At 45.0% G+C, this 14,736-nt stretch overlaps 1 protein-coding gene across 6 annotated transcripts in view; it reads right to left on the bottom strand.

Moving 5' to 3' along the window:
• Positions 1-14,736, bottom strand: part of RIN2 (Ras and Rab interactor 2) — a 106,260-nt gene that overhangs the window by 7,255 nt on the left and 84,269 nt on the right. For all 6 annotated transcript variants that reach the window (XM_084622543.1, XM_084622548.1, XM_084622544.1 and 3 more), the window contains 2 exons: positions 4,865-5,170; positions 2,255-2,386 (listed from right to left, as the gene is read on the bottom strand). In XM_084622543.1, the coding sequence (XP_084478669.1) occupies positions 2,255-2,386; positions 4,865-5,170 (438 nt within the window). The remainder of the gene's footprint in view (positions 1-2,254; positions 2,387-4,864; positions 5,171-14,736) is intronic.

Below are 14,736 nucleotides of genomic sequence, written 5' to 3'. Positions count from 1 at the left end.
CCTGCCACACACACACATTCTCCACCTACCAGACTGGGACGGGGGGAGGTTGGGACCTCTGCCTTGTAGCACAGTGGTGGGGTAGGGGCTTCTGCCAAGCGAGGAGGGGGGGTTTCAGGGCTTCAGCCCCATGGGGCACACCTTCCAGGGCAGGAGTGGGGCTGAAGCCCCAAGCCCCGGCAGGCGTGCCTCGGTTCTCAAAACTTCTGAAGATTGTCATGTGGCTTGGGGGGGTCAGTAAGTTTGGCCATCCCTGCTCTTTACCCGTGTTTCTCAGTTTTATAGACACTGCATGTTATGAAGTGATGGGACATTTATATCACTAGGCGCAGCAGTACTGTGCATAGTTACTTTTTAAAAAAAAAACCTGACACATAAGCAATGCTCTTTTTTTTCTGAGCATTTGCACTATGCTCTTTGAAGTTGGATATTATTTTCCCTTAATCTGAACACCCCATTTTCAAATAGTGTTTTTTTTCCCCTCCTGAGTTTTGGGTAGGGGTAAAATTAACAGGCTGGTTTTTAAAACAAAAATCTGCAGTTTACAGTACACAGATCTTATGTCAAATTATTGTAATTGCCCTCAAGCAACAGCTGAGAATTTAATTTGTTACACCCAGGAAATATTCCAGAGAGTCTGCTACAATTTGGAGGCTGAGACACAATCCATTCTGTTGGCCAGAAGGCTGGCCCTAGTTTGTGTTTTTTTAAAAGGAATCTCCCATGGCCTCTTTATCTCCTCCGCATCCTCTTGTTTCTGTCTAGCTCAGGAGGTGGTCTCTGGAATCCTCTCTTGCTATTTACTTCATCTTTATTAGGGATTTAAATGAAGCCAAGACAGAATTACAGCAGAAAATGCAAGCCCGAAGTAGTAAAAGTCCCAGAGTGAAGTTGATGGGACTGAGCTCTCTGCAAGTGGGGGACACAGGCACGCCCTGTTTTGTTTTTTTTAAACAAGGCAGTCAAATAGGAGATTTCCACTGAGCTGAAGCTCTAGCCATTCACTGCCATTTAAACTACTGCCGGCGGCAGTAGTTTCAGGATTATAGTTAGTGTCCTCTTGTCTTTTAGTCTCCGAACAAGTTTCATACATAAAATGTGACAAAACCACTAACCCCACCAAAGTGAACAGTACATTCCTTTTGAATCGCATAGTCCCAAATCACTAGACAGTTCTTCCTACAAATTATCAGAGCATCTGGTGTTAAAGACAAGAGCCAATCAACTGTGGACTTCTCCTTTTATTGAACTAAAAACAAAACTTCCTGTTAGTTCAGCAGATGTTTCTGCGTTTCAAGCATGTTAATGTTCTCCAGCTTCATACATCAAATGTTTTCCATGATGAGATTTCTAAACAATGTGCTGGAGGAGCTCTATACTCCAACGCAGGGAACAGACAACTGTAGGATTGGAGGAGGCCTGACATAATCCTCTCAAACATGCCAACATCCAATGGGATACAGCAGTTTTGTTCAGTCTAATGAGAGTAGGAAGTCAAATTTTCTTGATGGCAAAAATACATAAATTTAGACTCAAAAGTGACCTTGACCACAGGAGTTAAAAACCATCTTCCTAGCTACAGATAGCGAGGGGCAGTTCTCAGGAGCACCTTGTTAAATATCGCTATGAAACAGGAGAGGGCTGGGGTAATTTTCCTGCCTCTGATGACATTTAGCCCTCTCTGTCTTCCCTGCCACAGATGACTTGTTTCAGGGACTCAAAAAAATACTTCCCAAGAAGCAAATATTTTGCCTTTGGAATGGGTGTATCACATGGGAGGTATTCTCAAAGTATTTCCCAGGAGAGAATCCCCCAGGCATTCACCCCAGCCTCCATTCCAAATTACATGTGAATTGAAAGCTGCTGCACTATAAATAGACTCAGAATATTTTTCAGGACTTGAAGTATAAACACATCCAGCATGTGCACGTAATATAAGCTTGTTTGCCAAGTCATGCCACGTCCCTCCCAGGTTATTGAAATCCTAGTCACGGAAATGAGAACCAACACAAACAGATTCTCCAGTCCATCACCTCTACACGCTGCAACCACATGCACCCTTGGGACTCAGGTTATATCACAACCGAACAAGGACAGTTTTGGGAGTCTCTTGATAACGTACTGGCAGCACACCATTAGCTTTGGGGCTCCTTTAAATACTTTTGGTTAAAATTATGTTATGGGGGAACTCCCCTCCACTTCCCGCCACGCACACTTCCACCTGGTTTTAATAAAAACAAAAACAAACATTTACCTTCTCCATGTAGTAAAGACGGATCCAACAGTTCCATCATGTATTCAATTTCAGTATCAAGCTCCAGCATGTCACACTGGGCCACTACATAGGTCAGCACTGGCAAGAAGTCATCCGCCCCATACATCCTCCCTGGAGCAAAAGGAACACAGACACTGATACAATGGCCAAACCCTTTTGCTGTTTTCAGCTGGTCAAAGCTTACATTCTGTTGCTGTTTTCACGATACTGCACAATTACACTATTTTACAGAATGGTGTTTATTGGTGTGTGGCAAGGTGGGAGTCTCTGGAAATCGGCTATTGCAATATACCAACTTGGAGTTTGATCTTATATTGCTGACATGCCCAAAACTGAGTTTTGGCTGCACAAGGAATTTAGGAGCAAGGCCTATGTTGGTATCCATTGCTGATGGCACGCAGCTAACTGACTCACTGAGGCTAAGCTTGCCATACAATTCCGATGTTTTCCGCATAGATTTCTACGAGCAGATTAACAGAAAACAACAATTTTCTCTCTCTTATATTTAAGAATAAAATTCTATTTCTAGGAAGACCCTACTGGAAATCCTAGAGCCTGCATTTGAACCAGATAGCCCAGCATAGAAGACTGAACTTACAGGAGCATTAGACTCCTGAGCTCCATTGTTGCTATTATTAAGAATAATAAAAATAATGGTACTTTGCACTTGTATAGTAGCAATGCCACCTCTGCAGCCATGGCCACACGGCTATTTTTAGCACACTCGCTGAAGCAGAGCTAGCGCATGTCTGACTATCCACGCTGTGAAACACATTCCCAGCTGCTGAGTAGACAGACCCTACGTTACACCAGCTAAATGGCCCCCTAGAGAGCCCTCTGCTGGCTGGATATATAGCAGAGATTCTTAAGCCACTCCTAACCCCTGAACCAGCCCTCCCACCCCACCCCTCATGAGTTATATTACCATAACACTTAGGAGCACCAATGTGCTTGCTAGCAACAGAGCACAACTCAGGAACATTCACCCGCTCCCAGCCCCATCACACAGTGCAGTAACTTACTGATACTGCCTTCTTAGACAGTCAATATTTTTATTATCCATGCAAGAAACACTTCACCCAACACTGTAACGTAACAGCCATTTAAATACCATGAAGTAACAACCTGCAGCAGTTTAGGGCCAGGAAGTAAACACTACTAAATCAGACTAAAACTGCAAGAGGAATTCAGACAGGCAGAATATAAGCTGGGCAGAATACCGGACCTGACTCGTGCAGAAGTGCCATCCATAGGATGGAAAGATGGCACCTCCAAGAGCACTGGGCCCTTAGCACCATCCTGGAGTAGGGTGACCAGATGTCCCAATTTTATAGGGACAGTCCCGATTTTTTGGTCTTTTTCTTATATAGGCTCCTATTACCCCCCCTCCCCCCATCCATTGTCCCGATCTTTCACACTTGCCATCTGGTCACCCTATCCTGGGGTCCAGATTCAGTGCGTCCTTAGAGGGGGAAAATGCACCTACCAACATCACTTCCTGCAACATCTTGTATTTGCCTTGGGAACTCTCCCAACACAAGCTTCACCCAGCTTCGTTCGTGACACCCCATAAGGCCACAGCCTGGGAACAGGGTGACACCCCTGCATTCTCACCACCTAGCAGCATATTTTAGCTGGATGCCTCCTGTTGACTCTGCACAAGTATTTTAAAAATGCCTCTTATCGGTATGTAACTCCATTTCATTACCTAGCTTTCAAGGTCTGGGGTTGTATTTTAGATACTTGTTGCAGTGTAGAAGTGGTAATGTTATTTTTGATCTAAAACATAAAAGATAGTGCTCGGAGTAGAACATCCAAGGCACTGCTAGCCAGAAGTATAGGCTTTGTTTGCCACCTTCCAGTTACAAAGTATTTTTCACGCTGCAGTACTGTTTCTACCTTATTAGACTCCACTACTGAAATACACAGAATGTGTTTAACTGAATCTACTATGGTTTCCAGAAAGCATTCAGACTTAGGCCATGTCTACACGTACAGCACTGCAGCGCATCTGGTGAAGATGCTCTATGCTGATGGGAGGGAGCTTTCCCGTCGGCATAAAAAAACCTCACCTCGCTGAGTGGCAGAAGCTATGTCGGCAGGAGAAGTTCTTCCTCCGGCATACCGCTGTGCACATGAGCGCTTATGTCAGCGTAACTTATGTTGCTCAGAGGCATGGTTTATTCACACCCATGAGTAACATAAAAGTTTTGCCGATATAAACTGTAGTATAGATACAGCCTAAGAATTTCAAATTCAGGCTCCAAAGAACAGCTATGGAAAGCCTTGCTCATAGCTTCAATGTCTACTTCAAACGCCAGTAGTTAACCAGAGCTGTTCTTCCAAGGGCTGTTCCTGCAGTTCATAAATCTGCGTATCTTAATTGATCCGCTGCCAGGAGCGGCGCAGCACTCTAGAAAGAAACTGAGTCGCAGAGTCTATCAGAGACTCCGGGGAACAGAGAGGCAGATGACAAGAGATCAAAGCTAAGTGAAGAAAGGGGAACTCCAATCAGCAGGGAGAAAAAGGATTTACTCCCCCCTCCTAACTGTTTCAAAGCAGGGAGCTCTAACCTGAAGAGAGCATTACCTGAGTTATTCTCCATGACAGTGTAAATCAGTTTGCACACTCTCAGCAGCAGCATGACTTTCTTTTCAGGTGAATACATTTTCTGCATGGTCATGAACTTGACTTTAATCTTTTCAACGTCCACAAAGTCTGGTGTTGGGACATATACACCCAGTTCCTGAGGATTCCTCTGCCGCACCAGCTGCAGGTTTTCTTTTAACTGTTTCCAAGAGCCATCCACAGTATGGAACTCTTTCAGCATTGCTTCAATGTGGCCTTTCAAGGGCTTCAGGATACACTTGTGCATGGCCTTCTCCAGCACAACATCTGCAAAGGGAAACACAAGTTCATTTGATTTCATCGCCTGGAGTAGAATCAGTATTAACGTATCCACTCCCAAAGGAGAAATTAGAGTAGACGCTATTCACTCAAGTCTATGTATTAATGCAGTTGAGTTTCCAGACGTTTGCTAAGAAGGAATCAAAAGGCAAAACAGAATCTGTATTCCATTTGAATTCACAGTAGTCTGGCAAATATGGAAAACAAAATAAAAACAGACTATTCAGGTGTATGGAACATAGTGGCTTGAGTTCACAGGAGTTCAGGCAAACCTATCCTCTTGGATTTGATGGACAAGGATTTAGGGACTGAGTTTTGCTTTGAGTTTCAGTTTCAAACAAATCCCAACTCCATACAGTTCAGTCAAAAACCATAACTTTTCTCTGGTTTGGGGTTGAAACCATCCAGTTTTGCATAGTTTCCACCAGAAGCCATAAATCAATCCAGATTTGCTAAAACTTAGCCCAGCTTTGCCAAAAGGTTTGTGAACTTTGGCCTGTTTATAGGTTTTTCAACCGAAATGAAAATCAAACTGTTTTTGTCCAGTTCAGATTTCATTATGGAAGTTATGCACAACTCTGTCATCAATCCTAATGGTCTTTGTTTAGCTACTGGGTGCACATGCTATAGCAACCACTTGGCTTTTATTGCTACTTCACCTAGGTTTAACAACAGATTCTCTGATTTTTTCAGTGTGGACCCCATCTCTGTGCATCACCTCCTTTCCAAACCATGGGTGCACAGGTCTCCTCTTCTATCCTTCGCAGTCACACAGACCACATCACCTCTCATTCACAATCATCTAGCATTCTTATGGCAATGACAACAGTGGATCATACGGAAAAACAACTTTAGGAAAGTATATGGTCACTACATGATTAATTGTACTGCAGTAGCTCCCAAAGGCTTCAATCAGGACTGAGGCCCTATTATGCTGGGCACTGTACCAATACATAGAAAGAATCTATACCCTGCAGAGCTTTCAATCTCAGACCTCAATCCTGCAATATAACCCACCAGAGCCAGACCCCTGCCAAGTCCCACCAACTGCATTGCAGGAATGGAGCCTAAATTAGGAGATCTAACAAGTGAGGGCAAAAACCAATAGGAAGGAAGGGAGGGAGGGAGGATGAGGGTAACAATTAGGGATGTAAAAAAGTTAACCATTTAAACGATTAAAATTATATCATTTAATCGGTTAACCGCTGGGGCCGCACGGGTGGAGCTGAGGCTGAGGTCAGTAATGCTTACCGATTTCTCCACCACATGACCCCATCTCCTCTTTCCCTGCACATACTTTCCAAAATACCAACTCCTATTCCCCCCACACAGGCAGCTCCCGTCCTATAGGCAGCTCCTGCCTCCTCTAGCATGCTCCAGTCCTGCTGGTGGCTCCAATCTCCTGTTGCCACTCCTCCTCTTAGGTAGCAACCCCTCATGGAGGTAGGAAGCTGGTTCTGCCTCATTTCCATCTGCTTTTATAGGCATCCAGGCGCTTGGCAACGGAGCCTGTAGAAGCAACTACCATGTGACCCGCCAGCTGTCCACAGACCAGGCACACTGATGGTCTGTCCAGGTCAAAGTATACAAGATACAACATGAAGGGTGGATTCAGCTAACTTACCCGTAAGTCTCCATTATGCCATAGCTGCCAATTGTGACAAGATGTGACGTTTCAAATGAGTTGCATCTTATCTACAGCATTAGAGAGTGACCCAGCCAATCCCCTCCTGACCCATCCATTGAGATCAACTGCCCACCCAGCCAGAAGAAGAGCATAAAGGAATACCAGGAAGGAACAGAGGTGTAAATGGTGGATTCCAGAATAGAGTGAGAATCTTTAGACCCCATTTGGACTAACATAAGAACGGCCATACTGGGTCAAACCAGAGGTCCATCTAGCCAGGTATCCTGTCTTCCGACAGTGGCCAATGCCAGGTGCCCCAGAGGGAATGAACAGAACAGGTCAAATGATCTGTCCCCAACAGGTGCACACGAACTGGTGCTTAACTTGAGTTGACTGAATGTAGAGATGGAATCAATAAAACGTTCAACATAATTTCAAATATCATGCTTTCTTCTCGAAACAAGTAGCTACACTGAATATGACTATTCAGAATGCTGCTTCCAATACACCAGCAACAGAGTGGGAAGCAGGAACACAAAGCTAGTTTTTCCAGGTAATTTTGTTTTGTTTATACAGAACCTTTAAACCAAAGTGTCTACATTTTGGGTTGCAGGAAGTGGTTGTAAATGAATTAGGGGGCTGAGGGGCCCTAAAACAGCTAGAATTTCAGTTTGGACAAATTCTCCAAGCCTTCTGAATTTTCAAAGTTTACACCTCACCATCCTTCCCCTAACAACCCCCACTAATCCTCCTCATAGCCATCTGAGACACTGCTGGGCTCACGCCCATGCTAACACAAGTTCTACTTGCCTAACCAGAGAGAAAAAGATTAACATGATCCCCCTGTTGGCATCCAGTAACCCCAGCCTATGTAAATGAAAATAACCCAAGACTGCTCCCCACACATCCATCCATGTAGAGCACATGGATCACAACAGCATCTAGAGACCTGCCCCCAGTTCTCTCACCCAACACCCGCTGGATGCAGCTCCTCCAGCCACACAGCCGTCCCTCCATCCCACAGCTCCTGTCTTTCCCCTATGCCATCCCATTTCCTTTGCTACTTCCTGGCTCCAGCCACCTTCTCATTACTTCCCTGACTCTCCTGCTTACCCCCTGGTCCCATAGCTCCGGCCTCCCCCCTGCAATCATCTTCTGGCTCCCCATCTCTCACCTCAACCCCTACCTCCAGCCCCCTTGGCTCCCCAAGGTCATCTCCTCTCCAGGGCTCCTGGCTCCACCCCCATCATCTCCTGGCTCCCAGCCCTCTTTCCACTGACTCCCTTAAGCCATCTCCCATCTTTTAGCCTCCCAGAGCCACTTCTTATGCTTCTACCACTCAACCAGCTCCACCCATATGTCCCCCACTCCAGCGCCCCCCCCCGTCCCACTCCCTGGTTCCAGCCTCCCCCATCAACCCCTGGCTCCTCAGAGCCTCTCATCCCCCCCCCCCAACCCCTGCTCCCCAAACCTCTACCTCCAGAGACCATGGGTCCCTCCCCAGCCTGCCCCAGATCCCCAGAACCCCCGCCCGACCTCCACCATCCCCCCACAGAACCCTCCCCTATATCCCCCTCTCCCCCGGACCCTTCCCCAGACCTCCCCCATCGCCCCCCCCCGGGCTCCCCAACCCCCCAACTCCAGAGAACACACCCCCGCATATCTCCCTTCCCACCACCAGCCCCACCCTCAGCCCCCGGAGCCTGCAGCCCTCACCTCTCCACGGGTGAGGGCTGCAGACATTCACTCAAGATCAGGTTTGATAAGAAAGTACTTACATTCATACTTGGTAGAAGAGAGATTTGTTCCCATCCAGGAAATATACACCCTCATCCTCAATGTAAATGAACTAGGATAACCCTATTTCAATATGCCACATACTATTCCTTGCTAACATCATTAATGCCCGATTTTTTTATTTATTTATGTATTTATTGGCAGTTTACCTTTAAAAAAAAACTTTACCAACTGACTCTTTAAATATCAAAAGCTCTGTGTAATTTGTGTGCTTTTAAGTGAGACACTTCTGTAGCCAGCATTTCATCTGCTGGAATTTGTTGAACTCAAAATCAAAGGCTATTTTTTAAGTGCTGCCAAACATTACATTTAGGACCTGAACTTTCCATTCCCTGTGAATCAAAACTCCCATTGACTGACTTCAACTGGAGTTCCTTACATAGAAAGCTAGCAGGATCTGACCCTTAACAAAGACCACGATCTAAACAAATTGTGTTAAAATCATGTTTGGTGATACTAAGGCCACTGAAATGTAACAGGTACAGTTTAGATTCCCTACATCTCCTGGTTCTAATGGCAGTTGGATGTCTGTGATAACTGTCTTTATCTGAAGCACGCATATAAGGGAGCACCTGGGCTAGGATCTGAGAATAGAACACTTGCCCACATCTTGGATTAATCACTACCTCCTGTAGTTTGAAGCTGGTGCACTTGTTTCCTATTGGGGCAAGGGACCTGTTATGTTGGCCAGTTTTCAGAGGCTAACAGATCGTGAGCAGTCTCAAAGGGCTGAGAGGGAGAATACTGCCAGCAGACTCACTCTACCAATAAGTTAGTGAGGACAAAAGATTATGATGAAGCTCTAACCTTTGTATGGGTGGTACTCTCTTCCCTGACTTCAGTCTCACGGGTCACCCTGCTTTATGGATAAAAAACAGGTAAGGTTAAGATTCTGTCACGGGTATTTTTAGTCAAAGTCAGGGACAGGTCGTGGGCAATAAACAAAAATTAATGGAAGCCCGTACCCTGTCCCTGACTATTACTAAAAATAACTGCGGAGAGGAAGGACAAACAGAGCACTGCCTGGGCTTGCAGCTGTCCCAACCCCAGCTGCTGCTCTGGCGGGCCCAGGGCTGGCCACCCATCAGCTGTATGGGGGCCCTGAGACTGACCAGCCCTGATCAGCTGTTCTAGTAACACACACACACACACATCCCAGCCGCTACTCCAGCACCCAGCCGTCAGCTGTTCGGGGGCCCTGGGGCTGGCCAGTGGCTAGCTGTTCCGGGGGCCACTGCTCTGGCGGGCCTGGGGCTGGCTGCCAGTTAGCTGCTTGGCAGCCCCAGGGCTGACCACTGGTCAAGTTGTTCAGGCGCCCACCCCCATTCCCTGGCTGCTGCTCCAGCAGCCCCGAGGCTGACCCTTGGCCAGCTGTTCCAGGGGCTGCTGCTCCAGCCCCAGAAGAAGTCGTGGAGGTCCTGGAAAGTCACAGAATCTGTGACCTCTGTGATCATCATGTTAGAATCGTATCCTTAATGCATCACTGAGATTTTTTTTAATTCTCATACTGCGGCTGTGCAGGAAGGCAAAGAGGCAAAGGTCTTTGCCTCTGCCATCACATCTGCAATTTGTCATAGTGATTCCTAACAATCCTGAGTTATCCGCAGGCATCGCCTTTGGAGCCAGCGATACCCAATGAATCAGGTTTGCCAATTTTTCAAGGAACTTAGCCTATCTTGAACTGTACATAGAGAGAGGCTGAACTGCCAAGTGCAACTGCTGACAGTGCTATGCATCGCAAGCTCCCACACAACCACTAGCCAGCTGCCTGTAGATGAGACAGCTCCTCTGCTAAGCAGTCAAGACAATCTTGCCATAAGGAAGGCAGCATAGCAGCATGAGCAGCAGCATGGTCTAGTGCAGAAATCTCCTAACTGGGATTCACAGAATAATTGCTGGTGATTCATGAATGTTGACAGTACCTGTTCTCATCCTTTCTGCACAGAGTGAAAAGTTTAATACAAGTCTGTTCCTAATGTCTTCTATTACATTACAAATCAGAGTATCTGGGAGATATTCGTAAGTGTGTGTGTGGAAAGGAGTAGGGTGAGGGTGGGAATCCTCCATATGGCTCAATTACTTCATGACACATAATAAGAAAGATGAAAATTAAATAAAGGAAAACCACATTTTGAGAAAGAAAATGTATACACTATTCAAGAGACACTGATCACGCCTAGACTTGACTAGACAAATTGAGGCTAATGGCCCTTTTTTAATATAGTGGTTTTGCACAGAGATAATCAATGACCAAGGAAGTCATTTACTTTTTCACTGCCAAAGAGAATATAACTGACAACTTGACTGCACTGGCATTTGCTTTATTTCCCATTGGTTAATTATTGTAAACAGCTGCTTTTCTTTTAATCTCAGTCTCTATTGCAAAAATTCTTCTTCCTCCCTCCCAAACTATCAGAATAAACTCAAGAACAAAAGAACATTCAATTAAATTAATAGGTGGCAAATTCAAAACTGATAAAAGGAAATATTTTTTCACACCACGTGAAGTTAGACTGTGGAACTCATTGCCACAGGAAGTTGTTGAGGCCAAGAATTTAGCTAGATTCAAAAAGGGATTGGACCTCTATATGGATAAACAAGAATATCCAGAGTGATCACAATGAATTACAAAAACTTGGGAAAGTTATTAAACCTCATGCTTCATATCATAAGGCAATTTCCAGCTATTAGAGACCCACTAATGTTCTTAATGTAGGGTTCTTACATCTTTCTCTGAAACACCTGGTGCCGGCCAGTGTCAGAGACAGGATACTGTGTTAGATAGCCCTCAGTCTGGCAATTACTATCTTCCTAATGGGCTGCGTTGGTGACCAGTGGAAATCTGGGAACTGAAAACATGGCATTTCATGAATATTTTGTAGGATATATTGCACCGACAGCCTTAGTTGCCTGTGTTTTTCTAAGGTATTGAGGGTGGGATTTTTTAAAGCACTCAGCATTGGCCTGACTCAACTGCCACTGGAATCAGTGATATAGCTCCGAATGATTTAAACAAGAGCAGAGTTTGGTCAGTGCTCAGCATTCTTGAAAATTATAGCGAGAGCGTTCAGTGGATGTTATAAAAAAAATACATATACTTCACATTTTTAAGTGCTGATGTGAGGGCCACCATCTTGGCCAATGCATTGGAGATCAAACCAGGAACCTCCAGAGCTAAAAGCATGAGCTGCTACAGCTTAAGTCCCAAGCCCCCCTAGCCGGGGGCTGTAACAACTCATCTCCTCAGTGGATCAGCACAAAGGGGGACCTATAACACACACTCACTGAGGGGTTCCACGTACATAATTTTAAATTAAGTCTTGTTAAGCCTTCTTTACTCAATATTTACTATTAGTCACTAGCCACAAATTGGGAACAGGAAGTGCTTTGATAAATGAAATGAAAGGCTAGCGAGTTTCGCTGTGGCTTGTAGAAATACATCTGTATCCTGTGTTGACCTGCTGTTGTGTAACTCTGCAAAGGAGCAACAAAGGACAAGTTTAAATCTGGGATGTTTGATATACTGGTCATAGCAAGTGTCTTTGCAGTCCTCCCTGCACTGAGAATACCATGGTCTTCCACCTTCCCCTGCCTTTCTCCAAGGTCCCAATTTTAAAACTTCTCTGCACTCAGTTTCCAACTACTGCTCCTCCACTGAGATTATCTTCCCCCCTTCAGCCTCCAGGCTCACACACATGCCTTATTTCCCTCTATTATGACTGCATGCACTGTTCTATTCAGCACTTTGATAATTTAAGACTGACAGTGTTGAGGGGAGATGTGCCCAGTCTGGGCAATGTCACAGCAAGATGCAGCCTGTAGGAACAGAATTTCTTGGAAGGCTGAAAACAAAAAGATCACCTAGGTACAGTGGAGATGGAAATGTGGGGGAACTGATTGCTACACACTATATACTCTGTTAGCCTAATTTGGGTTTTTCTCAACACCCCGCATACATCAGCAGGTTGGTATTACACCACATGGAGCTTCGAGAGAGATACAGTTTAGTTCGGAAAGGCTGTGCCTCCTACGCTTGGTGGACTTCCTGGCATTTCTACAGTGCCTTTCATCAGAGTATGTTAAAGCTTCTACAGACATTAAACTAAATTGCACAGTTTGCCTGTGAGATAGGTATATCTCATTACACTCTTCTTTCTTCTTACAGAAAGAAGAAACTGAAGGACAGGTAATTAAATGATTGCTCAAAGTCCCATAGCAAGTCAGGAAAAGAAACTAGAAGTCACATCTCTCAGTTCTGATTTCTCCCCACAGGATAACATTGACTCCATTTCTCAACTGTGGAACTGCCTGTGACAAAGGATGTCCTGAATGAAGGGACTGGCCAATTCCACACTGATACTAATAGGCCCTGCATTAAAATACAAACCTTAAAAAGCATGCTGTGAACAGCTAAGAGTGCCAGAACAAACAAACAATCTAGTTTATATGTAGGTGCCTTTTTCCACCACTCAACGTTTTGTTACCGGTTTGTATTTAAACCAGGACTTTCTTGGGATAGACCTAGATTTTGGGGGTCAGGAGATGTTGAGTTGTTTAGATCTTTTCTAGCCTCAACTGCCTTCAATAAGCATTCACATTAATCTTTTTCTGGCCAGAGACAGAAGAAGAATCAGGGTTGTTGTTACTGTTTTGTCAGGTGCCACAGAGATTAAACATAAATAAAGCATCCAATGTCTGCTATTCAAACATCAGTGAACTTTGAATTCAACCTGGGTTTTCCAAAACCAGTCTCAATCTCTATTTTGTGCTTATACAGCTAGACATGGATTCAACTCTTTACACGCAGTTTAGTTTCTATTGACTTAAATAATAAAATGGGTTAGGACTGGACTTTCAAAGCATCCTAAAATATTAAGTGCTCAAAATCCATGGGATTTAAGTAACCAAATCCCTTAAGCTCTTTGAAATCCCACCTTAGAGCTTTATTTTAAGTTTATTTTATTGATCAACTTTAATTTACTATCCATCAATGTAAAAACATACCCACACTTTTACTATCCTAGCAATACAGAATAAAAAGAACAAGTTCCCAGATGTAGAAGTGAGATTTTCAAAGGCACAAAGGGCAGATAGGCACCCAACTCCTATGCAATTGAGGCACCTAACTCCCCTTTATGCCTCCACAAATCTCCCCCATCATTTCCAAATTGGTGCAAAAGAGGAATACATGCATTCTCTGCCGAGTCCTAATGCACAGGAGCCTACTCTTTGTTCTTACCAGGGGAAGGTTGTTATTTCGTAAAGGGGTAGCAGTCTACAGCATTAACATTAGGTTGCATCTGTCAGGAATAATTAGAAAGGCTGGTGCATGTTCTTTTGACGGTTTGGCAGAAGTTAAACTATTTCATCTGCCTCTCTCTGGAAAACCTGGAAGATTTTCTCCAATATTTTTTGTTTTCAGGAGTCTGAGAAAAACTACACATGGTCACGCAGATAATTAAATAGAACCCTCAGAAACTGGAGCTCTGATGCCTAAATACTTGGGGCTTGACTAAGCCCAGGGTTACACCAGCTTCCTGAAGCATAACCTAGGATATGGGGGAGCCTCTTGAAGAAAGTCTGACCAGCTGCAGTGGAACAAGCTGGCCAAAACACTTTTTCTGTTGGGGGGGAAAATGAGGCAGGAACTGGCTAGTGCAGCTCTCAAAGTGTGCAGAACAGGCCAGGGAAGAGGAAACAGTCAAGATGCCCAAAGTGTCCTGTATCCAGCCTCCACCAGGCCTAGTGGCAACATAAAGCTGCCCTTCCCCACAGGAGGGCAGTCACCTCTCCTCCTCCTGAGCATTCTCAATGGGGTGCAGCTGGGCCTACTGGCTCTAAATCTATCCACTCTTTGTGGCATGGACCATGACTGCCTCTATGGGCTTGTCTTCACTATGGAGCTAAATCGGCACTGCTGCAATCGATGCAGTGGCATCGATTTAGCGGGTGTAGTGAGGACACGCTCAATTGATGGAGAGCGCTCTCCCATCAATTTCTGTACTCCACCTCAACGAGAGGCAGAAGCAATGTCGGCAGGAGAGCATCTTCTGTCAACATAACGTAGTGTGGACCCCACAGTAACTAGATCTAAACTACGTCGACTTGAGTTAGGCTACTAATGTAACTC

Source organism: Lepidochelys olivacea (genome assembly GCF_965140295.1).
Source record: "Lepidochelys olivacea isolate rLepOli2 genome assembly, chromosome: 3".
In the NCBI taxonomy this organism is placed as follows: Eukaryota; Metazoa; Chordata; order Testudines; family Cheloniidae; genus Lepidochelys; species Lepidochelys olivacea.
This window is presented reverse-complemented; position numbering and strand designations above follow the sequence as displayed.